The sequence below is a fragment of the Drosophila pseudoobscura genome, chromosome 4 (genome assembly GCF_009870125.1).
Source record: "Drosophila pseudoobscura strain MV-25-SWS-2005 chromosome 4, UCI_Dpse_MV25, whole genome shotgun sequence".
Lineage (NCBI taxonomy): Eukaryota > Metazoa > Arthropoda > Insecta > Diptera > Drosophilidae > Drosophila > Drosophila pseudoobscura.
The window spans coordinates 4,184,808-4,211,613 of record NC_046681.1 but is presented as its reverse complement, the minus strand read 5'-3'; the positions used below and the strand labels follow the sequence as shown (position 1 = coordinate 4,211,613).

At 45.6% G+C, this 26,806-nt stretch overlaps 2 protein-coding genes across 3 annotated transcripts in view; one reads left to right on the top strand and one right to left on the bottom strand.

Annotated features, from left to right (window-relative positions):
- Positions 1 to 26,419, bottom strand: part of wb (wing blister) — a 76,336-nt gene extending 49,917 nt beyond the window's left edge. The window contains exons 1-2 of one of the 2 annotated variants that reach the window (XM_015181305.2): positions 25,183 to 26,419; positions 11,102 to 11,466 (exon numbers count right to left, since the gene is read on the bottom strand). In XM_015181305.2, coding sequence (XP_015036791.2) covers positions 11,102 to 11,466; positions 25,183 to 25,624 — 807 coding nt within the window. In that variant the 5' untranslated portion in view covers positions 25,625 to 26,419. The remainder of the gene's footprint in view (positions 1 to 11,101; positions 11,467 to 25,182) is intronic. The other variant, XM_001356167.4, reaches the window with a different exon arrangement.
- Positions 6,305 to 9,031, top strand: LOC117183898 (modular serine protease-like). The gene is made up of 3 exons (XM_033379252.1): positions 6,305 to 7,470; positions 7,533 to 8,070; positions 8,133 to 9,031. Exons 1-3 carry the CDS (start codon positions 6,612 to 6,614, stop codon positions 8,590 to 8,592), a joined length of 1,857 nt encoding a protein of 618 aa, XP_033235143.1. The 5' UTR covers positions 6,305 to 6,611; the 3' UTR covers positions 8,593 to 9,031.
- Positions 26,420 to 26,806: the final 387 nt, after the last annotated feature.

Below are 26,806 nucleotides of genomic sequence, written 5' to 3'. Positions count from 1 at the left end.
ACACAGGGTCTCCTATCCCTCCAGTCCCTAAAGACTTTTGTCCAACAAGAAAGTACACAGTAAACCCAGCCTCTACTTCCACATTCGCTATTTCATTCAGATATATTTGTGCATTTAAATTAACTAATTTTCCCAGCACTAAGGCCTCACTGGTGGTGGCACGCCTGCTAGTCTTACAGCCACTGAGCAAATGGACTATAAATTATCTACGCACCCAAACGTCACTGTTTCTGTCACTGGCTGATGTTTCTATTCGGCTGCGTTGTGTACAAGTACATATATCTTTGCATCTGCGACTACCAACAAGCTGGTAGCTGTCCATATCTTTGCCAGTGCTGCCAATGCTAGTGCTAGCGAAATCTTTTAGCCCACCATTGGCATCGTCGCGTCATAAATTTTCCAAACTGTCAACCCACCAGCCGCAGCCCCAGAGCGACCCGCCGACCCCCCGAAACCCCTTTCCCCGACCCCCTGGCTCTTTCAACGTGGCCGGCAGCACCGGCTGACAAACGATATTTGGAAAATTGTTAAACAAAAAGCGAAATGCCAAAAGCGTCGCGTGTGCGAGACGCTGACGCTGAAAATGTTGCGCCTATCGAGGATCAGTGACCAAAAAAAGAGACACATAGGCCCAGGCCCAGGCCGAAACGAGGGGAAAAAATCAATAAAAGGCATGCAATTGAATTTTTCGACGGGCGACTTGTGGCGAAGGTGTGGCAAGGTGTATAATTGATTACGACGCAGTGACTTTGGCCACATGGCGCCATTTAACGAGATATTTCGATCTATCTTTTTTCTATCGGCTTTTCGCTAGTCATCATAAGCCAGGCACCGGCTCCGGCAACGGCGACAGCATTCCAAATGCATATCTGCGATATCTGAGAGCAGCCAGCAATCCTCACCAGCTCCCAACAACTCTATCAAATTTCAAAGCCTCTTCGGGTTGCCTACCCCAACTCACTAAGTAGCTAATGGCATCGCCAGGAGCGTTTTTCTCGTCACACTTTTCCCCAGATGTAACCAGGCGATAGATAGGCGGTGCGATAGGTGCAGCAAAACCCCAAGGAGTCGAGTCGCTGAATCGAGTGGGAAGCCAGAGTGCGCATGCGTGCGTTCTCCATTGGATTGCCTTGCCGCCTGTATTCGATTACTGCAACAACAGCAGCTGTCCGACTGATAAGATTATAACGTAAGCAAGCAAGCAGCCTAAAGAGACGGGCAGAAAGTGTAGCGGCATATTTCCAGTATCGTGAAAACACTCCAAAAGTGAGAAACTGGAGTTGATTTTGCCTAGAGTTTGGAGTGTGTGAAAAATGCATTGTATTCATTAACGAATCTTGAAATAGATTGATTGGATAAAGATGAGGGACATTTCAGCTCCACTCTAGCTATATTATTCTAGACTGCATTTGCACCTTATTTCATGATGCACTCCTAGGTTGTTCCAATTCCTCCCGATTCTATGGGGATTACATTCGCTCTGCTGCCCCTGAACTTGGCACAATGAAACCAAATCGATAAGCTATCGGCACTGAATTATGTTGTCCATCTCAAATTGTTGCCCAAGACCTTGATCGCAATCAGCTTGAGAGCTTGGGAGCTTGAGAGCAGACAGCCTGGGCTTCTGGGACTGCGAAGCAACAAACTTCCTGCTGCCTGTCCCTGTCGAAGAGAAACAAGTTCCAGATAAGAACGACGGGGAACATGGACTCCTTCTGCTCCTGCCATGTGGAGATGTGAAAATCGTTGTAGATTGCAATCGGCGGCAGGCGGCAGGTGGCAGGTGGCAGGAGACTGTGACGGCCTCAAGGGTAGCGCTCTGACGTTTTTATCAGTTTAGACCAACGGACGAACAACGGACCGATGACGATCACTCCCAGTATAAATATTTGGTCAGGGAGAGGAGTGCTGCAACTTGTTGCAAGATTACTTGTCAACTGATAGGGCCAAATCGAAGAGAATCTAACAGAATTGTTAAATTATTCAGACGAGACAACTTAGTTGGGAAGGCGAGCGCCCGGGACAGGGACAGGGTCAGACAGGGAGGAGCCGGTCAGTAATGGGGAGCGGGGAGATAGCATTGCATGTCATAAATTACCTAAATTAACATTTATGGCAATCAAATATTTATCGCTCAATGAGGAACAGCCATCAGGCATAGCCAGCATAGACAGCCAAACTTCCTCTGCCCCAAAGCTCGTCTGCTGTTCAGTTAATTGCCAAAAAAAAGGGAGGCAAACGGAAAACTCACGACATCGTAAAATTTTAAAAATAAACAGGCGAAAAATTGAAGTAGACAGACTGAAACACCACAAATAAAAGACAACAAATTTGGGGCTCTGGTCTTAGTTTTATTTTCGCCTGCTAGACACCACACGCCACACTCGGCCTATCTCGGCATATTTTTTGGCAAATTATAAAGTTTTCTGGCCCATTTGAAGAAGTACTAGAATCCGCTGTTTTGTGGTCTGTTTTTTGGGCTGTTTTGGCCGGCACGTTTTCAGATAACACCCCCCACGATGGTGAATGAACCCGAACCCACATGGCAGACATGTTTCCTTTCCCGTGTATTTTCGTGTATTTTCGTGTATTTTCGTCCATTTTCGTGCATTTTCGTGCATTTTCTTCTCTGTCTTCCTATCTGTTCACTGTTCAGCGTTCGCTCAGAAGTAATCGAAAAGTTTTCTGTCTGCTGCCAGTTTTTATCTCTGAAAATTGGCGCATTAATGCGGCTCAAGAATGAGCAAAGTTTTGTATAACTGGCTCTGCGCTCCGCGTCCGCGTAAAAAGCATACTTTTATCATCCAAATTGAACAAGTACGTCCCCCCACTTTCGGTGGGGCACATTTCGAGTGCTAAGCGGGCGGGCTGCTGCTTACCATTTGGTAAGGAATGTGGTTTTGAATAACTTTGAATCACTCTGTGGCTGCACCTCAAGTATGAATTGATTACTTGTTCTGTTTTTTCTGTTTGCAGTGATACAAATATAATGACTAAGGTAGCTGAACATTAATAAATTGACAAAGGAAAGACTTTAAATGTGGACCTTGCCACAAGCCGACGGCAAACGGACGGCATTACTGGGTGGGTAGGCTTCCTGGTAAATAGCATGAAAACATTTCAAGCGAAGCTTCAATCACGCAATGTATGCAAATGCAACAGACTGTTGGTGCAGCAGCGGCAGCAGAGGCAGCAGAGGCAGAAGCAACGCACGACGCCAGACTGAAGGAAGCGTTCTGTACAAGGCCTCACAGTAAAAATTCACAGGAAAAATCCTAAAAAAGAAAGAAAACTGAAATCACAGCCAAAACAAATAAATAAATTGACCATTAAAATAATTGCTGCGCCTAAAATGCGTCGCGTACGTGGCTTGTATCACGGTTTGCTTGTTGCTTTCGTAGTTGTGGCGGCAGTTGGACTGGCTGCCATTGCTTTTGTTGCTTTTGTTGTTGTTTGCTGCCTGCTGCTGCTGCTGTTGCTGTTGCTGGTGCAGCGAATGTTGCAACAACTTGTCAAACATTTGAATTACAGTTACGAAAGCAATACCGATGCCAAATGACCGGCCTCTCGAGCGCCCGCATGCCCAACTACTCGTATTTTTGAGTTTTTTTCCTCCCAAATTTGGCTAAATTTAATGAAGCAATTAAATGTCTATAGCAAAAGATACACACTCGACAACAAACGACTAACATCAAACATTGAAAATGGCAAGTACTCGTATTTCTGAGCCCGGTCAGATGTCTGCCGACAAAATATAAAAATCCACAATATCCAATGAAAATCTCAGATTTTTCCACAGCTCAGGCAAAAGATTCGAAACGGCTAGGAGAAGACAAATGTCAGAGCTTGTATTTGGTAAAGCTCCTTCCAATGAGTCCTAAAGAATTCTGGCCATCAGGACCAGGACATCGATTGACCGCAAAGCTGTCTAGGGAAGGAAAAATATTAAAAAAATCAACCGAATTTCTCGTATTTATCTTTCTCCATTCAAAAAGATCCCATAAAGCAAAGATTAGAAAAAGAAAAGAAAAAGTAGAAATTGAGTATTGCGTATTGGAGTGTCGCGATACTTGTGCCGCAACTCCAAGCGCCTCGACTGGTTTTAATGAATGATCTTGCCCCATCAAAAGAATGGGATAAAGTATATGCTACAGATACAGCTAAAGCCGACCTTGGCAAATAAGTAGGGGACCTTGCTTATAGTACCTGCATATCTAAGTAAATGTATGGTCGTAGCACTTCTCCTATCTTTCAATGTGATGGAACTATTTCACCAACAGTTTGAGAGTCTCTGCACTCGGAGTTCCTATAATCGCGATTCCCTGAGTTCTCGCTAGACTTTCAATTAGTCACGCGCGCCCCAAGCAACTCAAGCATAAATCTAGACATTGTTGTCGGAACAGACAGCCTGACAGAATGTTTAACTGCCACACTGGCTGAATGACTGAATGACTGCTTGACTGCCCGACTGCCTGAATTCCTGACTGACTGGCAGACAGAGAGACGGTATTCTCGGGCCATATGTAGTTCTTACCGGCCGGTCTTTTGAGGACTGTCAGAGACTGTCGCCTGTTTCCAGCGGGGGAAAATATTTTAAGCTGTCAAATCGCTGACACATGCCTGTCGTTTCTTCTGGCTGCTGCCTGTTGTTGTTGTTGTTGTTGTAAATCACTCGATTAGTCTAATTGTTAAAATCTACTCATGGGCGGGAGAGGCCGTTGAACGGCTTCAACAGCAAGTCCCAACGGATTTTTCGCCCGAGAATAGACAAACAGAGACACCAACGTCAATGTCGACTGTTCGTCAGAGGTCATAAATTGTGTTCTTGTTTGGGTTGGATTTTTGGGGGATCTCTTCGCTAATGTGTTTCTAAATAGTTGTGACAAATGTTTCAGATATTTCCACAGCCCAAGCACGCAGACAGACAAAACACTTCATTTGACAAAACCAAATATAATCTTGGCTGCTGGTAAAGCTGCAACGCAGATCGGCATTATTCGGATCTCACGAAAAGTGATTGAAAAATGGACTAAAACCAAATGGTTTATTTTCCGATTATCTTTCCTGACCATTTATTTATCCATCCATACATGCTCGTATATATTCTCCCTCCACTTTACAGCCTGTTCGCGCATGATACGAGTATGCTTAGAACTAATGATATTCCGAGCAATGATCCAAGCGACACACTTATCGCCAACATCTCCATAGTCTCTGTGGCACAGTGAATTAGTCCCTACGTTATACACATGACCAGGACTCTTCTCACTTGGAACATTATCAGACCGAGGCAGTATGCCTTCAAATACCTAGGAATTTCAACCCAAACAACAAACTATTCTCAAAACAAAGTCCTGCTACAAATGACCATACCTGCCCCGATATGGCGTTATGGACTACAGCATATTTCAAGCTAAAATACTAAGCCAAATAGACATAGACTTTTCGCTCACACCCAAATGCTCTAGCACAAAGAACGCGCCGCAAACTAAGACCAAAAATATTACTGGGAACACCCATCCGGCCTACACAGAAGAAGGATATACAAATCAGCATCGTAGCCATTATATAACTACACCTGTCTATTGCATAAGGTGTTCATAGGAATTAAAATCTTCCAATGTTCATTTATATGTAGTATGATTGGGCTCAAACGTGGTAAAAAAAATACAATGGTTCTTGAACTGTTGGATAAGTAGTAGAACAACAGCGACTTCACAAAAAAGGCTCCCGCCAACAGCCGCGCTCAGAATGGTTATCGATAGACGAGTATCGACTGGTGGTGGTATCGCACCAGATACAAATACACACTTATGTACGTACCTACACAATGTATAACCTAGAATAAGAATAGAATAAATATCCCTTTTCTAAAAGTTGTTGTAGAAATAAATAAAATACAAAAATGCTTATATAGTATACATATGTATGGTCAACGCCAATGTCGATAAGAGAGCAACACAGAAGGGCTTGGCTTGGCTTCCCTTCTGCGGTTGTGGAAGAGACTGCGGAGTCGCAGATTAGCTGGAGAATTTCTCGCTGGAAGGCTCCATCTCCGATACTGAAAGGGATTCAATATACTCAATATATGCCGAGTGGAGATGAGTGCAGAGGAGGAGATCGCTAGTTAAAAAATTAAATCCAAACCTGAATTCTTTGACTTCCGGCTTTTCAGCACTATCCGATCTGAGAAAATGAACTACTTCTGGTCGAACTGTAAGGGTATTTAGGATTCTGTACTGCGAAGCTGGCAATTCGGCATTTATCTTTTATCCGCGAACTTGCTTTGTACTCACAAAATGAAGATTTAGTCGCGAGTCGCTGCTCAGTTCATCAACAACATAACGTAAAGGCGGATGTTTTTTAATCTTTAATGTTTAGAAACAACATTCGAAGCAGAACACAGCACAATAATGTTCAATTGGAAGCCTTTCGTGTGGCTGGCAATACTCGTAATTGGGTGCGATGCAGCGGAAGTCTGCAACGACAAGGAATGGTAGTGTGAAGAAGACGGAAAGTGTATCTCGTTCGATGATCGGTGTAATGGGACTCCAGATTGTGAATACGGGAGCGACGAGTCCTTCGCGGAGTGCAAGGCTCACCCGGGGTACATGGAGCGGGGGAAATTCTACTGTGCCACGGGTGTAGCAATGATCGACGCAGTAATGTGCAACAATATTACGGACTGCCCTGATGGAACAGATGAACTGCCGCAATTGTGTGTGGTTGACGTACTAAGATTCAAGGACTTGAAAGTCCAGGGCATGTGTAACAGTAGTGAAGAAATGGAATGTCTACCTGGGGAGTGCGTGCATCAGTATAGAACATGCGATGGCCGTATCGACTGTAGCAATGGCCGTGATGAGTCCCTTGAAGTCTGTTTGGATCCCTGCAAAGGCTGTTTTCAATGTGCCAACGGAGTGAAAGTCGATGAGAAGCATATCTGCGACAACAAAATCGACTGCCTGGACGGATCCGATGAGTTGTTCAACGTCTGCGACGGGGAAAAAAACTGGGTAAAAGGCCCAGATATGATCTGCATCGAGCCGCCAGGCGGTTGTTACCTATTCACCAATAACACAAAGTTCCATTCGAAGAACGGAACACGATTTGTCTATGCCAATCAACCAGCCGAGCTGCAATGCCAGAGAAAAAATCACACAGTATGGAATGTGTGCATGAACGACGGGTCCTGGCACAGCCCGACCAACCCTGTCTTCGCGAACAGAAACCCGGACACGAATGGCACAAATGGCTGTCCAATGAACTGGTACAACAATGAGACCATGATTATTTACGAAGTTCACGAAGGCGGCTATTCCACCATCACCGAACCACCCATCCATAATATGCAAGTGAAGTTCGAGTGCCGCAATAACTACTACTTTCTGCCATACCTCTCCGCTAACGATACCATTATATGCCATAACAAACATTGGATAATCGAGGACTTCAATCCGCGCTGCACCAGTAAGAATCTCGTTTTGCAAAGTATCTTTTCCTAGTACAGGTTCTTTCCGTCTCACTTTCAGAGCTTTGCAATCCGAGCGAGCTAACCAAACTTTATTCTATGAGTCCCATATGCAAGCACGGCGAGAATGGAAGACGCGTCAATTGCCAGTTGGACAAATACTCCCTGACTCCTGATACCCGGGTGGAGTTCGTATGCGCCGAGGGCTTCACGGACCTGACCAGTGATAAGAACATTGTAACTTGCAACGAAAATGGCGTATGGGAGGGCTTGCAGGACCTGTGCTTGAATCAGATTAAACTGTGCGAGTACGGATGCCACTCTCGGCGCCATAAGGCTGTCACATTTAGCAAATCGGGCGATCCAACAAACTCCCATCACGCATCCTGGGTCGTACCCATTTATACGAATAAGAACGATACGCAATATAAATTCGCGTGTGTTGGCAATCTGATCGGACTGCATGTCGTATTGACTGCAGCCCATTGCATAATGTATCTGAAGCCAGACGAAATACGCGTTGGAACGACCGGCAACCGATCCGAGGTAATAACAATTACTGAAGAGTACTATGCGGTTGAACAGGTTGAAAAGTACATGTATGTAGTGGGATTTTGGCATACGAGTAACATATTTTTTTACCAAATATCTTCCATTTTAGAGCGTATGAAAAAAATAGCCACAACCACGATCTAGGAATTATCATACTGAAAAGGCATATAAAGCTCCGTGAAGATCTGCAAGTTGTTTGTCTGCCATACGACCTGAAAACTCCTATAAACTTGAACGGTTCATCTTTAGAAGTGTTTTCTTGGTCGGCCACTGGCTTTTTGACGAGCGTCTCCGGTGCCATCACAGTGCGAAAAGAGCACAGTGGCGATGTGGGAATAAACCTACTAGACGATAAGAAACTCTGTCATGGGGACAGTGGAGCCGGGGTGATCGTGCCGTGTGAAACCTCAGCGCTGTGCTTAGTCGGTGTGGTTAGCAGATCAGAGATGGCAGTGGATCGTCTAACAAACTGCTCTGGCGATGTGACTGCCGCCAGCATAGTTGCCAAAAACGTTCAAGATTGGATTAAAGAGAACATAAATATTTATTCGATCTGCCCGACTAGCTAGTATTTATCTTCTTTCCGTAACGGCCCAGTTTATCTGCATTTCTATAAGTAGCGTTACATATATTATTTCCACGATCTGCATACGAATAAAGCCCTTAGTAATTAAATCAAATATTAAATATCGTAACAGAAAAAGTACTTTCTGAAATGCTAAATACTTGCATTCACAGATCAAGTTTATCAGACTGAATACACAACACAAAGAGAACAGAGATAAGCCAAGAATCAAGCGCTCTAACACACATATATATGTATATAGTACGAGTACTATCTGACCCGGTAAATCATTTGCCGCATTGTTGTGAACTGTTTCTGTTGCTCCGCTTCTTCTGCGACTTCAGGAGACGACTTGCATCGGGATCCGTGCCGATGAGAGGTTCTGGTGGTGACCGAATTTCCGGTAGTTGGGCTGACTAATTTTTGGATTTGGCATTCTTTTTCCATAGTACCAATCATTTTCGTTATCTTATTGGATTCGTCGTTGGTTCGTCTGTTCCTTCGGCTCCACTTTTTCGCATATTTCTTGCATTATTTTTTCACTGACCAAAGAATACTTCATTACGTTTATATTTTGTATGGGATACTTGGATATTGTTCATACAAAAACACTAAAATACCGATTACAAAATTGTGGGTTGTGGATGTATTGTATGGAAAACTATTTTGCGACCTACTTAACACTGGCTCACATTTTATGGAAATCTGGTAGACAGATCATTCTATATTATCCCGGTTGCTACATCGACTTCGACCTTTTCTATCTAATCGATAGAGCAAACAAATTATGCATTTTTAAATAAATAAACAACAAAGAAGTTCAGTCGAACAAGCCCTCTGACAGGCTGGGAAATATTCTGTTTCGTCGCTCAGGCAAATCGACGTAATGAGAGCGTGTAAATTTTGACACATGCCCCTCATTTGACTCCGTTTTCCGTTTCTCGAGCTTCCCCTCTGTGCACACGAGATAATCATGGGAACCCATAGATCTTTCCGTTGCCCTGTCGGTCGATGTCTGACCAAATATGTAGTTCAACATGCGACAATTGAGCTTACAAATGGCCAAACGCTTGACATCTACATACATATTGTGCTGACTATGTGGAACCATAAAAGCTTAGTACAGCTACATTTTAGCTGGGTCTCTGTTTTTCCATCTAAAAGTATTGCTAGGCACTGTCAGAATTAATTAAGTGAAGGGGTGAAGGACTCAATTGAAATGCTTCTGAGGCTGCTGGCAGAGTTCTCCCTCCCTTTTGCGAGGGGGAATTGCGTGCAGGAATTTATTAATAACCTTGGAGAGGAACGCATACGCATGGCTGTCATAAATCTTTCATACTTTGGGGCATATGCAAAAACAATGTTTTTAATTTTGAATCACTTCCAGTCTGTGGATGTGGATGTGGATGGGATGTTCCTCCTTCTTGGCTGCTTCTCGTTTTAATTAAGTGTACACTCGATGCCTCTGCCCCTGCCTCAGCCTCTGCCTTGGCCTCTCCGGCCAAAGTCTTTGTCTGCCTCGCTATGGCCGATGCAGATCCGATCCTATCCGGAGCTTGTGGCAGTGAAAGAATAATATCAAAACATTGAAATACGAGTATGTATCTCTCGGAAGACTCAAGTGCAAGCTGCACTCGAAATGTCAACTTTGTGTCCACTGATGTTAAACAGATGTACGTTCTTCGCCGACTTCACTCTTCCCTTTTGCTCAGCACATCATCGTTTTATTGCGGGAAGGTTGTGAAAGTGTGGATCAGATGCCGACGAGGATGATTGGGTGGCAGAACGAGTCGTTGTGGGTGGCAGTGGGCTCCAATTTGGAATTCCAATTAACACTATCGGAGAACTATTAGCACTCGATCGAGTTTTAAATATCCATTCGAAGTGTGAGAAACTTTCTGGGTGGACTGATCTTGATTGGGGCCCTAGAAGATCGGAGAGAAAGAGTACTATGCTAAGGGCCTTACGCTAATAAAATACCCCAGCGCCTATATAGACTATTGCATTTCCGGTAGGTGCTTGTATCAGATACATCTCATCAAATACAACTCAATCACCCCGGAAATCACGCTTCCATAACTGGGGAAAGTCTTGCCGATAATATGTAAACTAATATGGCTTAATCAAAACTCCATCAAAAGCAATTTATGTTGGCCATTTTGAGCTTTAGAATTGAATGAAGACTGGGCTGGGACGGGTTTCAGGTACAGTTGCAGTTCCAGTTCCAGCTCGACTCTTGGTCGCGATGATCATATTTCAAAGTTCCAATGGGACAAGCCCATGACATGCACATGGATGGATCACGGAGCTGGCGTTAAATCGCTTGTAAATGAGTGACAAGTCAGCGGCTTAATTACAAACTGGATCACAGCTCTCGTCTGTTGCCTGTCGTCTGTCACAAGAGCTTAGCCTCGACTCCGCGGCCTCTATCGTCGGGTTATTGGATGACAGCGCGCGTAAGAGTCCGATCTGGGGTTCCTTTCAACTGATCTATGATCTCTGATCAGACTCACCTGCTTGAGATCCAATGTGATGGTCACATACTCGAAGTGTCGGCCACCCTGAAGCGTCGGGGACTGCCACCAGATCTCCTCGAAGCCGGAGCCGGGCGAGATTAGCGACTCGATGGGGCGCTGCTTGGCGCGATCCGAGGAGTGGCCATTGCAGGTGCCGCACTGCTTGGCCCAGTTCCGGTGGGGATAGGCGTCGACCAGCTTGCAGTACTCCTCGGCCCCGTTCTGCCCACACGTGGCATTCACTGTGATCGAGGCCCGTGGTGCCACATTGAAGAGAGGCGGATAGAGGCCTCCCGAACTGGACAATGATCCGACGCCAGCGGATACGTCATCGGCCTGCTGGCTGTTGAGCAAACGGAGGACTGAAAGTAGAGTAGTACAATTGATGTTAGATAATCGAAGTTCAAAGGGAGTCTTAGAGTCGTACAATCTTAGAGGGTACCCGAAATCTATCCACTTCTGCAAATTGTTCAAACTTTGACAGTTTTTCCCATGCCAATCAATTGAATTGATCCAGCCAACAAGTCGGAACAAGCCCTCAAGAAAACACTGCCAATAAATCAGTGACAAGGCAGGGGGCAGCCTCCAGTCCGCGCTGTTCTGAACTTTGCACCAGAAGCGTTGTTGAACGAGTACGAGTACGAGTTCGAGTATCTCACGGTGTGCACAGATAGCCGTGGCAGGCAACAATAAAGGCCACAACTTTCGAGATAAACTGTATCGCTGACCAGCAGCTGGCTGCAGTTGCCTGGCAGTTGACCTGGTACTGGTATGCCATTTGCATGTTTGGCAGCTCCAAATTGCAGTCCGCTGCTGTTTTGGCAATTGTCAACGAAAAGTTGAAAAGTCTTGCGAGCAGCACAAAGTTGTTGACGTAATTGCTTTAAAATTGCATGCTCTCGTGGGCTACGGCGGAGGATTGGATAGATGGGAGAAGTTCCATTAAATCACTTGAGGAATGCCATTATAATGGATTCAAAGCAAAGCCCAAGCCAGGAAATATTACTACTATTTGTATATCGAAACGTTCACATTTTCTTTCTTTTTCTGCTCAGCCTTGTCAAGGTTCACGGCAAATTTGAAAATATTTTCATTTTTTGTGGCGCATTCAATTTGTCAAAACATTTAATCAGCTAAACTTTTCTCACTTAAGCTGTCGGCGCTGCAGCGCCTGGAAAACGTGAATGCATTCGTACACTCAAGTGGTATACTCACGGGGAGGATTGACTGGAGGGGCATGGAAATGGAAATGGAAATGAAAATGAATATGGAGGTGCAGACACGTTGAAAAGGCCACTTCCAGCCCGCAGCCCGCAACCCGCAGCCTCTACTCCACTCCTCTCCACTCGACTCCAAGCACAGCGTCCACTCAGCAGTTATTTTTTTTTTTTTTTGGCTACCGCAAATTTGTCATTTGTCAAAACATTTAAATGCCATTTGGCGGTTTCCTCTCGAGTTGGGCGGTGATTTTGACAGCTGTCGATAAGTTTTTCTTTCACGCTTTTAACACTTTATGCTTGAACTTTGCCCATGGCAGGCTTTTCCCGTCTGTTTCGGCCAAAAAGCATTTGTGTGGATCGCTTATAAACAGTTTTTGGGGGCTTTCAAGCCTAGTTTTCGGAGATCGCATTCGAAGTGAAAGTTATACTACTTTGTTTCGGCTTTCGGCTTATGGGTTTTTTTTTTGCGTGATTTGTGTCAATTATTGATGACTTTGAAGCTGGAATGCCGAAGGGTTGCTCTCATTAACCGAAGTGCTCCTCTTCAATTTCTACTGTCCCAGCACTTAGTCTCTGTTATTTGATCTGGGGAGAAGTCCTTAAATTTTGATTGCTTTCGATTACTGTTTACACTGCAGACATTCCATTAATTTTACCCTCCCATTTGTCCCCATTTTTGCAAGTAATTGAGCCGTTTGCCGAAACCTTCGCACCACCCAGACACAGGAACAGCCACAAGCTCATTCGGCAGTCCCCAGTCCCCAGTGAAGCCTATTTATGGCCACAATTTTGATTACTTCTCCATCCATCTTCCATCCATCCATCCGTCCTTCATTCTCCTTTTCGGTAGCCGGGACCGGCTGTCAAATTGCATCAGCTTGCTTTCGTCAGGTCGCCCCAGAGCGGGGGAACTTTGATTTTGATTTGCCTTTTTTGGACTCCTCTTTATTAAGTTTACGATATACCAGTGTATGTACGTATATGCTGCATTTCGGCTACTGGAACTGAACGCAATTTAGTTATGCAAAAGAGTGGGGAAAATTGATTGGACACGAGAACTGTGCTCTGACAGGAAGCATTCCTTTCCATGCGATTCCATGCGATTCCATGCGATTCCCAGTGCTAACAACTCAAGATTACTAGCTTAACAGCAGCTTGTCTGCTCTGTATGTCCATCTGTCTATCCCTGCCCCACAATTGGCGTTGGATTGCAGTGCAATCTTTGAAGTTGGAACGCAATTCGAACGACTTAATAAGCAGCACCGCCATGAAGATGGAAATGAGAGAAAGGAGAGAGAATCGTAGCACCCCTGTAATTCCCCTGCAATGTGGCATAATTGGCCACAAGGAAAACAAGCACAGCCGCCGGCTGGACTGTGGACTGGGGACTATGGAGTATGGACGTTGCACCAGTCGGAGGATGATAGCCAAATCCATAGCAGTCTGTCCAAAAATAGTCAAATATTTCTGTATCTTTTGCGCCGTGTTGATATGACTGAAATGCTGGAAAACAGTGAAATGCTTTCAACTTCTTTAGCTGGCGGCGGCAGCTGGATTTGAATCGGATCGAAAGACTCCTTCTACTTCAATCCCGTGTGCCTTTAATGGTTCGTAATTAATCAGGACTGACCTGAAACAGCTTGGATGTGGTATGGGTGCTTTATTTTAGACATTTTTAAACATATTCGATGGTGTAAACCATGCAATCCGTTTCGGATCAATCAGCTACATTTAGCCGAAGGTGAACGCAGATCGAAATTGATTGAAATTATGCTTCTTGCCACAACACGCTCCCCTTGGAGTCCAGGCCAAGTGGAGTTCAGTGCATCACCCACCACTTGATATGCTTCTTGTGAGTCATCGGCACAACATTCGCATCCACAGTGAGTACCATCGAGTGGCAGCTACCAGTCTTCAATACCAAATCAAGCATTACTTGCATAACCCGACAGACAGAGTCATCGACAGCGACATCGACCAGTCCGTGGGCATTGCTTGGCATCATGATGAACATCATCATCATCATCGACCTCATCGCGATCAACGGGGCCCAGACCCAGACCGGGCATGGATAAATATTTTTCCAAAGCACAACTCGAACAGAAAAGAGCCCCAGACAAGCGAACATGGAGCTGGAGCTGGAGCTGGAGCCCAGAACCTGGACTGGATGCCACTTGAACGCGTCAGAAAATGCCGGTAGCCCAGTGGAGAGGAGACAACTCGGAGTTGGTTTGCTGGAAGGAGATTGTTGGTGGTGGTGGATGTGGTGGACAGAGCATGTGTTCTTCTCACCATCGGTCAGCGGCTTTTGAAGCACCCACTGACGAGACCCAACAAGAACCAAACTATGCAGCATCCGTCTAGCATCCATCCATCCATCCATCCATCCGACCATCCACTTGGATGCAACTGCAGCTCCGATCCCAACCCGTTCGGGTTCCCACTGTTTCCCGGCTTTTAAAGCGGCGACGCACCGATGCATGACCAAACATCTTCAGTTCTGGTCAGTTTGATGCCCATGTTGTTCTTTCCTTCATTTTATTTCTTTTCTTGGAAATCTGTTGACTTCCCCATCCGCAAGCCCATCTTTGTCGTGTCGTCGTCGTCATCGTCGTCTTGTTTGTCAGTTTGTTTATTTGTTAGCCAGTTTTGTTTATTTTCAATAAATATTTGACATTTGTCTATGCATTTTTCCCGAGCCTCGAGGACAAGTCAAGCGTTTGGCTGCCAACACCGACCGGGTACATTAATTTTTCAAGTACCTGTACCCAGACCAGTCCCGCCCTCCCATCTCTGCCATCTCCCCCATCTCTCCCAGCTGCGTTCCAGAACCCGCCCATCCATCGGGAATCGTAAAACTTTTGCTGCAGTTGTCACTGCAGTCACAGACGAAGAAAAGTTCTCAAAGTCTTTCCTCCATGCGGATGTTTGGTTTAGACTTTGGTCGCGAAAGGAAAGGAAATGTTTGCTGAAAATTTTGCGTGTGTGAAGTGTGGTTTAGTTTCTGATCTGATTTGTAATTGTGTGACATTCAAGAAAGAGTAGACCCGTCCGCAGAGTCCACACAGATATCATTTCGACAGCACTTAATCTCTAGTTTAGGGATACACCCATACGTTCTCTCCGTGTGCCTGTTGATCTTCTCTTGCCAATTTCTTGCCCTAGCGACCCATCCTGCTCTCTAGCTAATAAAATATTTTGTCAAAATGTTCTTAATGCCCGAATGAACACGACGTCCCCTTCAAATTGGTGCCTTTTCCCATCGCCATCTAACAAGCTATGGGCGCCTAATTAGGCGACTCGTTTCGCCTGAGCTTCAAAGCTGACGAGACTTTTATCTAATCGCGCATCGGAATTGTGTAAGCCACCAGCAAAATCTGTTCGTGTAGCGGTTCATTTAATAATTTAATAAGCGCCACGAAAACTTAAAGATATTTGGTGATGAGGTTGGGGTAGTGGTGGGCAGTGCAACCTTCGGGGCACTTGTACTGCGATAATTATCACGATTTACGAGCCAAAAGCTCTTATCGGACACTTGCAATCTCGCAGTCTTAAAGTGCACGAAAAGGCGTCGAAATGTTCATTCAGCCATTATCCATATCCATACGGCCATTGCACGGGGCATGGAAAGGGGGACAAATGAATGGCTCAATGGCCTGGCGGCCTGGCAGTGTTTGCCAATCACTCGAAATGCATTTGTCTTGTGTTTACCAACACTGCACTGCGCTGCGCCGGTCTGAATGCTGCGCAGGCGCAAACGAGATCTCATTTTTGGGTCTTTGAGATCCCATCTCATACTCGTATCGCAGTCATTAGTTTCGCCTGAGTGGGTTCGGTTTGGGTGAGCTTTGCGATACTCGATATCCGCAGGAGAACGCGCTTAAGCCTCTGGAAGAGAGAGCCACGAGTCGCCCACACTTCTGTTGCGGGGGGTATCCCTCTCAGTGATTTCGGTGCACTGTTAATTTGTCAAAAGCTGTCAGATTTAATTAATAACTCGACTTCTACTGGATTGTTTTTACTCACTTCTTCTCTACATCATTCGAGAATTCCCCTTTTCTTCACTCGAGTCCCGGTCCCGAGTCCGGAGTCAAGGCGAGAGTCGCATAATAAGTAATGTCATAATTAAATTTATAAAATCTGAGTCATCTCCTCCGGCCCGAGGTCCGGACAGGGGCTGACAAGTTGTGTCGCCGTTGTGGTCTGTCTAGACAGACTGAGATTATGTCTGAGGATGGGTCACAGTCGCAGTGGCAGTGGCATGGGCAGTCACAGGAAAAGCCAGAAAAAGAAAGGGAAACTAAGGGAGATTGAATCGAAGTTAAGGAATTTCTTGGGTGCACAAGAAAGGAAGCGAAACGAAACGAGACATGATACTCATACATAAGTCTGACTGCAAGATGACGCAAGATTATTATAATAATCTCCGGCTTTAGTGTGATATGAAAAAACCTCGCGTAGATGTGAGCCTCTTGGTGGGTTACCTGCATTCCAAAAGAAAATCGAATATAATAATTGAATTTCAATCGAAATAAAAGAGATCTCACTCATATCCCAAGCTGTATGCATGACAATCTTTAGTATTCCTTAACCGATTCTAAAATTGCTCCATAAGAGCATTAAATTTACGACTGTGTTCGGTGTTTTGTGGCTTTTTAACGAGTTAACCGGCGATTCAGTCAACATTAACTGGGTCGCTCGGCCATCTCCGACTGCCACTGCCTCTTGGACTGCCTCTGGGACTGCTGTTAGTCCGAAACAGCAGCCATTAATGGCACACGCTATATGCGATCGGCTATAAACAAATCATTTACCCGCAAGAGAGACGTCGGAGACAAGTTTATAAACCCATTGGCCCGCCCCGAAAATTTTCGACTTTCGGACAGACTGCCATAAATCCTGGCGTTTGCCTGGGCCTGTGCCAGCGCCAACGCCACCGCCACCTCCACCGCCATCGCCAACCCTCCTGCAATCAGAGTTGACTTGTAAACTATTTAATTAGCACATGGTCCGTAAGCGCGTTAGTTTTGGTTGTAAAAAGGCGCCGACGAAGCCACGATCTGTAGGCGCTGTAGGCGCCGTTTGAACCATTTGATGGCGCCGCCGAGTGGCCACTGACTTGGCCAATTGTCCAAGCCACCAGCACCACCAAGGAGTTGGTTAATTGTTCATACTACAGTGCATACAATACGTATGCAATACGTTCAATACATTGAGAAGAAATTGCATTAATTTGGCTTGTTTACGTCGCATGTCGCCTGACGCTGTTGATGATTCGTATCTCTCTTTTTGACTACAAATTTTTATCGCCCTGTCTCCGGCACAGCGGACCGTCCAACCAGTTTTGCCCCACTCCTCTGCCGGTGCTGTTGGTTTTTGTTATTGCAACTTGATAAGCCTTTATCCTGTCGCGTCCGCGTCACAGAAATGTTGTCCATTTGAGTGGCAATTAACGATTTTATTGAACAAGCTGTGGGGGAATTATCTCCTAAGTTGAATGCGAAAATGCTTGAGAAATTTCCAAGCCAAATTGAGCGGCCTAACTGTTAAGCCTACGAGACACTGGCTATAAAGTCAGCAGTTTTGCTCAGGAAAATGGCATATACCCATCTGGCCAAGATTCAGTGAACGTTCGATACGAAAACTTGATGGAACTTATGGGAATCCTGGCATCATTTTGATTGAGTCGCTAATGAACATTCAAGCATGTCATAAAAACATACATAGCATATATTTCTAGGACACCCCAAAAAAACCGCAAAATAATTATGACAGCCGGACAGAGAGCAGCCAAGAGTAATTTTTACAAAAACGAAATCGAAATATTTTCTGTGCAACTCGAATTTTCATTAAAGAAATGTCAATAACTGGTTCCAGCAACAAATAGCCTTCGAGTCGTATTAATTAAGCAATTTGTCAGGCGTCGTGTCGAGTCGAGTCGGTCGCCTCTCTGATCCCAATCCCCAAAAAGCCCCCCGCCCGAATCGGACACCATCCCATCCCTGATCACCCTGATCTGGCGATCGCTTTGCATGCGCCGTGTCAATTCCCCGCCGATACACGACAGTTGCGTTATTTAGAACACTAATCAATGGCAATACGAGTGCCAAATGTTTCAATCGATGCCAGCGGTGATGCTGGGGCTGCTGCTGATGGTGCCCAGAGCTGTCAGGAGACAGGCCGTAAGCCAGGAGACAGGCCGCCAACGGCAGGCGACAGCTAGACTTGAACCTGAACCCGAACCTAGAGCCAGAGCCAGAGCCAGAGCCCCAGCCAGGGGCTGAACCTGATCTTCTGCGCTCCACTGCTTTCCCGGACGGCTTTCGGCATTCGGCTTTCGGGTTTCGGCTGTCGGTTCTACCGGCTTTCAGCGTGTTGGCAGCGCGTGTCTGCAGACAATTTGTTTTGTCGTTTCATTACTTTTCAGGCTCCAACTTGATTTTGGCATTTTAATGGGCAAAACTCTATGTGTGTCTGTGTGTGTGTGTGTGTATTTGTGGAAACCCATTTTCCAGGTTGCACTCATAATGCACTTTTCCATTACTCATGTCCCCTGAAAACATTTTGCACTAACTCCGCGTGGGCGTTGCCGCACCGCAATTTCCAGGGGGCATGCCATTCCTTCCCTTGTGGGCCAAGCTGTATCGTCGGGAGGGGTCTCCGGATTTTCACACTCTATGCGTGACTCATGTTCGGAGGCACGTTTCGGCAGCTATCTGTCAGCTTGTCTGCCTGCCAGTAGTCTCCCCCCGACTCTCCGTCCTCCACTATTAATTCCAGCAGCCCCTGGGCATTGTCTGTTGATGGATGAGCCACCGTTGCGCCTTCACTCGCTCGTCGTCTACCACATTCAAAATAGATTGGCGGAAAGTTGTCGCTGATTGTCGGCGCACTTGTACTCGCCTTGTAAGTGGGTAAAAGATACACAGACAGTGACAAGGAGGATGCTGCAACACAATCTTGTGGAGGTCGTCTGCGTCTGTCCGAGGGATGAGTCAGTGCGGTAATATAGCAACTAGATTGATCAGCAAAGCACTTTCATCACCAGCCTTGATCTCAGCAGAGGAGTACGAGTATCAATAGGATGGTATGTTTCCCAGGAACGCTGAAACTCCCGCTCCAGCATCACCACCATCGCTCCCACATCCTGTGCCACATTTCGTAGGAAAAGATCGGGAAGATCAACCAGGCCGCTATTATTTTATTGATCTTTCATCAGTTTGATTAGTTTGGGGAGAATCGCTTTCAATCGCTTTCAATACCAGCTCGGAAGAACGGATGAACGGAAGAACTTCTTTCGGCGCGAACATAAAGAATTATTAGTCCACGGCCCTGACAGCCTGCTCGATTGACTGCCTATAATATTTACACAAGACTTTCGAGTGCTTTCCGCCGTTCGTCGAAGGAAATCATGAGTTTCCCTTTCAAGAAAAGCAAACTAAAGCGTTCTATCTTCCACAGATGGGAGGAGTGCAGGCCGTAGGAGTTGGCTGTGTTGACACGCAGGGGCTTGATGTTGATGTATTTGCCACGATTTAAGGCCATTACGTCCGACCAGAGTGTTCCTTGACTATCACGACGGTCGCAACAGGTAGAAACTGTAATCCGACACTGGGCAAGCCATGGGACTGAACTGGAGGGACTGTATGTGTTTAGTATATCACTCGGATCGCAAGTCGATACTTTTCGGCAGTGGGTTCTATCTTGGTCTCTCCCCGAATCAGACCTGGAGTTGTACCTGCTTCCCTTGGGCATTTATCAATGAAGTTCAATGACAGTTGTCGAGGCATTCGATCAACGATCGTTTATCTGACAAACAGCCTGATAACGACAACGACCGACCGCTCTTGGCAGAGGCTACGAGACATCGTACAAAGTGGAACATGAAAGTGTTCCATTCAACCTGTTGATCATGTGGGGATATACTGGTATTGTTGGATTGGGCGACGCTGCCACTCGATACGGAGGCCGTGAGAAGTTTATTTGTGAATGATAAACGCAAAGAAGTTGTCGGTCTTCTATCAAATCGAATGTTGATCGAAGTTATTCATACACTTTAAAATTCATGAAAATTCATTTGTGAAATCTGTGGATAAACCTTTTTTCCATCTCCTATTAATAATATTAAAATAATATATATGTACATATGTAGGAATGTAGTCCTTATATCATTTATTATTGGTTTCAAATGGGGTACAAGGTGTCTAGAATAGTTCGTAGTTTTATACGTATTACAGATGATGCAACATCGACTCGATTTGAACGATTTCCAGCTCCTCCAGTCCGACTCTCAGTATCGGTATCGATGATCGGTATAGACTAGGGATCATATGTACCTCGTTTGTGGAAGCCCAGCAGGTACGACGAGTCCCACATATCTGATTATCCTACAATAATTAGGGAGTACTTGTTTAATAAATCTTCTTATATTGGTGTAGTAGATCATCTGCTATTCCCATGCCCCATTTTTATGAACCTTTCATTCAGCTTTGATTCAATTAGTATCTCCTTCGAAAGGGGCACCTTTCCATTGCATCAACTCCACCAAAGACAGCTGTTCCATGCACAATAGCTTCTTCACCAAATGGTGACCCACTTCTTGGGAAGAAAACAATCCGGAGACTAGAAACAATTTATTCGCTCTCCCATCTCTTATCTCAAGTGTCTGCACTAACGAGCTTCGAATTTGTTATACACTCTCTGGGCCCGTCCCGTCCGTCCGTCCGTCCGTCCGTTCGTCCGTTGTGGCATGCCCCCCAACACTACCCGCACGCTTAACCCACCAACGACTGACTCCGACTCTGACTGCACATCAACAACCACAGCTGACCCGTTAAATGTTCCGGTGGCCGTCATCGTGGTTGTTGTTGCTCTGGCGGTTGTCGTCGCCGCCGAGCAGACGGCGTCAATGCCTTATCAAAACTTGGTCTATAACATTAATTTATAGCCAATGCAAACACAAAACTCACGTGGACGGACGGACCAGGGAGCCAGGGACCCAGAGACCCAGGCACCAGCCGGACAGCTGGACAGCTGGAGAGTTGGGGTCACTTCAAAGTAAGTCCAATCCCTTCTGGGAGACCTGGTATCCCATCGGTTAGATGGGCCACCATCAAAAATCTCGGCCCCGCAATTAAGCATAAACCGGGGAAAGGGAAACGTTCTCATTTGTGTAAACTCCGATTCATTTTGTTTCGCCTGTTGCTGCTGTTGATGGTGATGTTGAGGAATTTCCATAGATCATTTGTGGCGTCTGTTGGTCAGCCGAAGTTGGTGTTAAAGTCGCTATTGTTTAGCCCACAGCGCAGAACTGTTTGTTTATAAACGAACTCCAGCCACTCCCCCCGTTGGTACTTTGTTTTGGATATTTACGAGTACATGTGGAGTTCTGTGCTTCTTGGCCTTAGTTCTGTTCTGTTCCATTCGGTTTCTATTCTGTTCGGTTGTGTGGTCTATAAAAATATTTTAATGCTCCTCAACTCTTGTTTTATGTGGCGGCGGGAGTGCTTGATTTACAGAGGGACTTCAAAAGGCTTTGTCAGAACCGTTTCAGCCCAGAGATGTATTAAGTTTCGATATCGAGTTACCCAAGGAACAAGAACAATCCACCAATCCAACAGCAGGGCCTATTGTTTATGTTTTAATGAGTTCGGCAATTGTTTTCCCATCAGGCGAATCCTTCCTTTTGTACTGGGCAAGTTTTGATATGTTTTCCGAGGACTCTGGATGGACACTGGGATATGGAGCGAGTTTCTTTCAGTGTGGCGTTTATTTTGCTTGCCAGCTGTCTTCTGCATCCATCGTGTGCACTTCCGCTGGGGCGTGCAGGGGGAACCAGGCCGCCAGGTGTTGCTCACTCGACAGATCTATAAAGTGCATTTAAATAAATTATCACAACAAAGGGCTAGGGTCTGGGTCTGGGCCTGGGCCTGGGCAGGCAGGGGAGTACTCAGGTGGTATTCAGGTGAGAGATGAGAGATTTATAAGCGATAAACAAGTCCGAGTTACAAAGGGAACGATACGCGTATATGAGCGGTAGATCATAGTCAAATGCAGCCGCAATTCGATGAAAAATTCTCCCGTCTTGGCACATCATTTCCATTAGTTCCATCATAAATACACGATTTATCTTTTCCCATCGATTCGGCTTATGGGAAGCCTCTTCAAGTTAAAAACTTTTGCTTTTCACGCACTGGCCGAAGCGGCATTTTCGATGGCAATAGAAAAGCGACCATAAAGACCAGAGTTCACTCAACTTTTACGAACTTCACATGTCAATAAAACATTAAAAGCAAATAAAGCTGAATGACAAGCAGGGGTCAGTCAGCAGGGGGACGGACTGTACCGCCGAACATTTTTCCCACAAATCTAAGTTTCCAGAAGCAGCAGTCGCTCTGGCTCTGGCTCTGGCTCTGGCGTTGGGCATTCATTGTGTAATGCAGTTAACAAGAAACAAACAGAAACAAGGCAATGCGAAGCGAAGCGAGCTGAGGGAAAATCAATGAAGAGTGCACTCTTCCCAAACACTCTACAAACGGCAGCGAACAGCAAACAGCCGCTGGCCATATGTACATACATACATACATACATACATACCTATGTATGGCCATGACTTATGGCTGCCAGTGTAAAGAATGTATCCACAAGATGCTTAATGAGCTGATAAAGTGTGTGTCTGCGGTATCCATCTGTGTGCCTGATTGGGCATGGCTTAATGGACAGCACAACACCCGAACTGTTCGGAGCAGGGCGGAAATGCAGCGTGGGTCAATCGTCGCTCGCATCTTTTGTATCTCTGAATTGGTTGTTCGAGTATCCGTATCTGTGGCGACGCATTTCGCCATGGGGAAACTTTCGTTTTCTCTAATCCAACTCCAAGCGAAACGGTACGGAACGGACCGAAGCCGGACCGGAGCGGGCCAAGCCAATCAATCAATCAATTAATGCCAATAAGTAGTCTCGTTTGGGCGTTATAACTGCGTTTCATCGCAGCTCGAAATAATCGTCAATAATTTGCTCTATCGATTCGCATTCATGTCTTCAAGGCTTAAACGTTGAAAAGTGTACCATTGAATCGACTTACCATTTAATGATTTGGAATTGATTTGCAATCATTATCGAATCGGAAATCAATCGGAATTGATCACTCACTAAAAAGTTGCGCCGATGTGGCGGTTTTAGCCACTTGATAAACACTTTTCCAGGAGTTGAGTGAGCTTGTGGGAATGTGAATGTGTAATACATGAGTTTGTAGCTGCGTGGACTTTGGAATGCCTGAGAAGACCATTCTGATGTGCTTTGAGTTCTTCAACTCTTTCTCACATAATATTAGCTCTTATCTTTCTGGGCTAATCATCGGCCACGTCGGTATTAGCCACACTCTGGCATTGAGGAGCGATTATCATAATAACCCAACAATGAAATTTCTCCAAATATTTCGACACGCAACCTGGAAGCTCCCTACTTTTATTGGTAAGAATACCAGCATTCAAGCCAGAGCAAATTTTCGGTTTCCAAAACAAATTTTTATGACAAAAGTTTTCCGCCGGAGACACGATAAGCCACTTAGGTTTTATAACCATTTAATGGCATTCGTCGGAAAGAGAAGATATTTTAATAAACCCTTTTTCCTTTCTGGCCATGCCATGTGTGTGGGTTATGGTCGATGATCCCTCCCACCGCCGCTCCGGCAGAGAGGGGCCCGAAAACATATGTTCCTATTAGCGCGTGAGGCTTTCCCGAATGCGATACGCATGCCTCCATCAATTATCCTCTCTAGAGACTCTAGAGACGACCTACCTAACAATTGTCCATTGTTGCTGCTGCCGTTGCCTCTCAGACTCCCGACCACAATTACGGCGACAACAACTGTGGTCCCTGGCGCTATTGTTGTCCTCAATCTGTTCTTTCACTCCTCCCTCCTGCAGCACGGGGTCATGTGTGCTGGCTGGAAGTGCTCAAACCCGCACAGGCCCGTCTCTCAGACATTCTCCAAGGGCTGCATAGAACATCTAAACGTCAGAGTACACATTTCGTGAGTTTCTAGAGTGTTCCTCTATTCATCTTTGCGGATCGCTTTTGTTCCATGCCTGGAATTACCATGTTGTTCGATTCAATTGCCGTACCAATTGTTGTACGGAGGTAAGACTGTAAATTGTTTTGACTGCTGTCTGAATCTGTTTGGATTTTGAACCGCTTTAATGGGATGGGGCACTGGGTTAGCTTGCGGTGTTCCAATCCAAAGATGAGCAGGAGAAAAAACTCTATGAAACGTCTTCCTTAGACCACGACTGTTTCCTATTCCCCCCAAACGGTTACAGAGTTCACAGTGCCAAAGCCAGAGATCGATCAGTCTCCCTCCAGTTGTTGGCCAGGCCAGGCCAGAGCGAGCATTTCATATTCCGCCTAATAGGCAAAGTTCACATAACACAAAGCAAAGCTCCTCCATTCCATGGAGCTGCTGCGGACAGCATTGGCAACGGCAACGGCAAAGGCAACACAGGGCCGGGGCAGCTAACAAGCCAAGACCAAGGCGACGACGACGACGACGACGACGACGACAACTACGACATTGCTGGACCATAACTGGACCTCTCACGTAATAACGTATAGAATTACAAAAAAATATAAAGAAAGACAAAAAGCAAAAAATTAAAGAATCTCTTCCTCCTGTCACAACTTTCACATGAAAGTTCTTTCAACTTGAGCGACCAAATATGGAGCCGAGACACGCTGCACACGACCAGATCAGAGATCGGAGATCGGAGACCGGAGACCAGGAAGCCAAACGCGAGCAACTCGAGCAAATCGATCAGAGAACCATATTTAGAAGACTTGACCATAGTTATAGGCACTTACCATTGGCATTCGGCCTGCCGGCTCCCCCTGGCCTCTGCAATCGCCCGTTGCGGCGACGCTGCGATGATTTTTTCTTGGCGAGGGACTCCGACGAGTATGGGGATGATGAAGTCACCGTTGAAGTTGACTCCTCCTCCGAAATGTTACTTTCTATGAGGAGGCCACTCTTGGTTTTCCGCCGCCGCATTGATTGCGTCGACTGCGTCGATTGCTTCTTCTGGCTCTTCTGCTGGATGCGCGCTCCTGTCCAGGAGACAATGCTCTGCGACAGCTCCTGGGAGCTATCGTTGAGAGCTGGCAGGTCGTATTCCTTGAGCATTTGGGCTGGGGACAGGCCGTGTAATCGCTTGCCCTTACGCTTGGCCTGGCAGTCGATGGCAAACAGGACCAGGAGCAGGACCAGGCCAAGGTACCCCCGGATGAGTAGCTGTCTGATTTGCATGTTAAATATTTTGAGGGCACTAACTAGCAACACATTTCCCACTTTCGACTTTGAACTTGGAACGTTGAACTATTTTCAATTATTAGATTTTTTCCTTCTGCCACAGAAAGCCTATTCAGCCTCAAGCTTCACATTGCTTGATATTTTCATTCATAATCTGATTAATACTCGTATGCACCACACAGATTGTAGTTTTTGTTGCTGTATTATTTGCTTGCAGCTCATTTACGATTTCCGCTTGAATTTTTTATTTCGATTTGCACATTTCTTGCACATTTGCTCTTGCGAATTTCTCACTTTTATTTTGCTGCAACTTCTCTACTCGAACATTTTTGCGCTATTTAATTTTATTTTGGCTTCAGACACATTTACACTTTCCCGCTCGGCGACAGGCACAAATTTCTTCTGCAGCTATTTCGGTATCCTCCTCGATGTGCGGCGGAAAGAACCGAAACGAGACGAAACTCAACAGCAGAAGCAGAAGCAGCAGCAGCACTTTCGATCTTGTTGCAGGCCCTCGGCAATTGCATAAATTGCTTTTGCATTCATTACTTTATGATTATTTGCAGTGGCTTATCGCTTAATTTCCATTTAACTTTATTGCACTCTCATTTATCGCACTACAGCACTACAGCACTTCTCGAAGGCACTATCATCTAGAATTCACCCATCACAACCGGAACGGAACGGAACCATAGGCGGCGCGTGTCTCTCCGTCCTACGCAAACGACCGTCAAATTCGAAATGCGAACTGGTGCCGTTCGTTCATTCGAACGCTTGCACTTCGGGCCGAACGAAACGAGCGGTCGCTCGTTTCTGCGCGAGTGTGTGTGTGTCGACACGATCGAATTCGGGAAGTTGCACTCAAAACGAACTGTACTGGAGACTGGAGACTGGAGAAAAGCCGACGAAACAGACGACGTCGTATGGGCATACCACGGAGTAGGTAAATGCTGATTATATTGATAGTCCTTTGCCACTTTATTCCACGATCGCAGAGGACTTTTAACTCTATTTCTGTGATTGGTTACTTTAGTTATTGCTTAGAAAAATACTATCGCACAGACCAACAGGTGTTGAGAAATCTTACACTTCTGATCATAATTGGGAATTTCATTGATCTTTCCGTTGAAGTGTTATATTGTGATATTCTGTTAACTGAAAAAGGAAACAGATACCTTG

Excerpts from the sequence above, each read along its gene's own strand:
- LOC117183898 (XM_033379252.1), top strand. The coding sequence starts at position 6,612 with ATGGAGCGGGGGAAATTCTACTGTGCCACGGGTGTAGCAATGATCGAC. Across the intron at positions 7,471-7,532 it reads CTTCAATCCGCGCTGCACCA|AGCTTTGCAATCCGAGCGAG; the intron begins GTAAGAATCTCG and ends TCTCACTTTCAG. Across the intron at positions 8,071-8,132 it reads GAACAGGTTGAAAAGTACAT|AGCGTATGAAAAAAATAGCC; the intron begins GTATGTAGTGGG and ends CTTCCATTTTAG.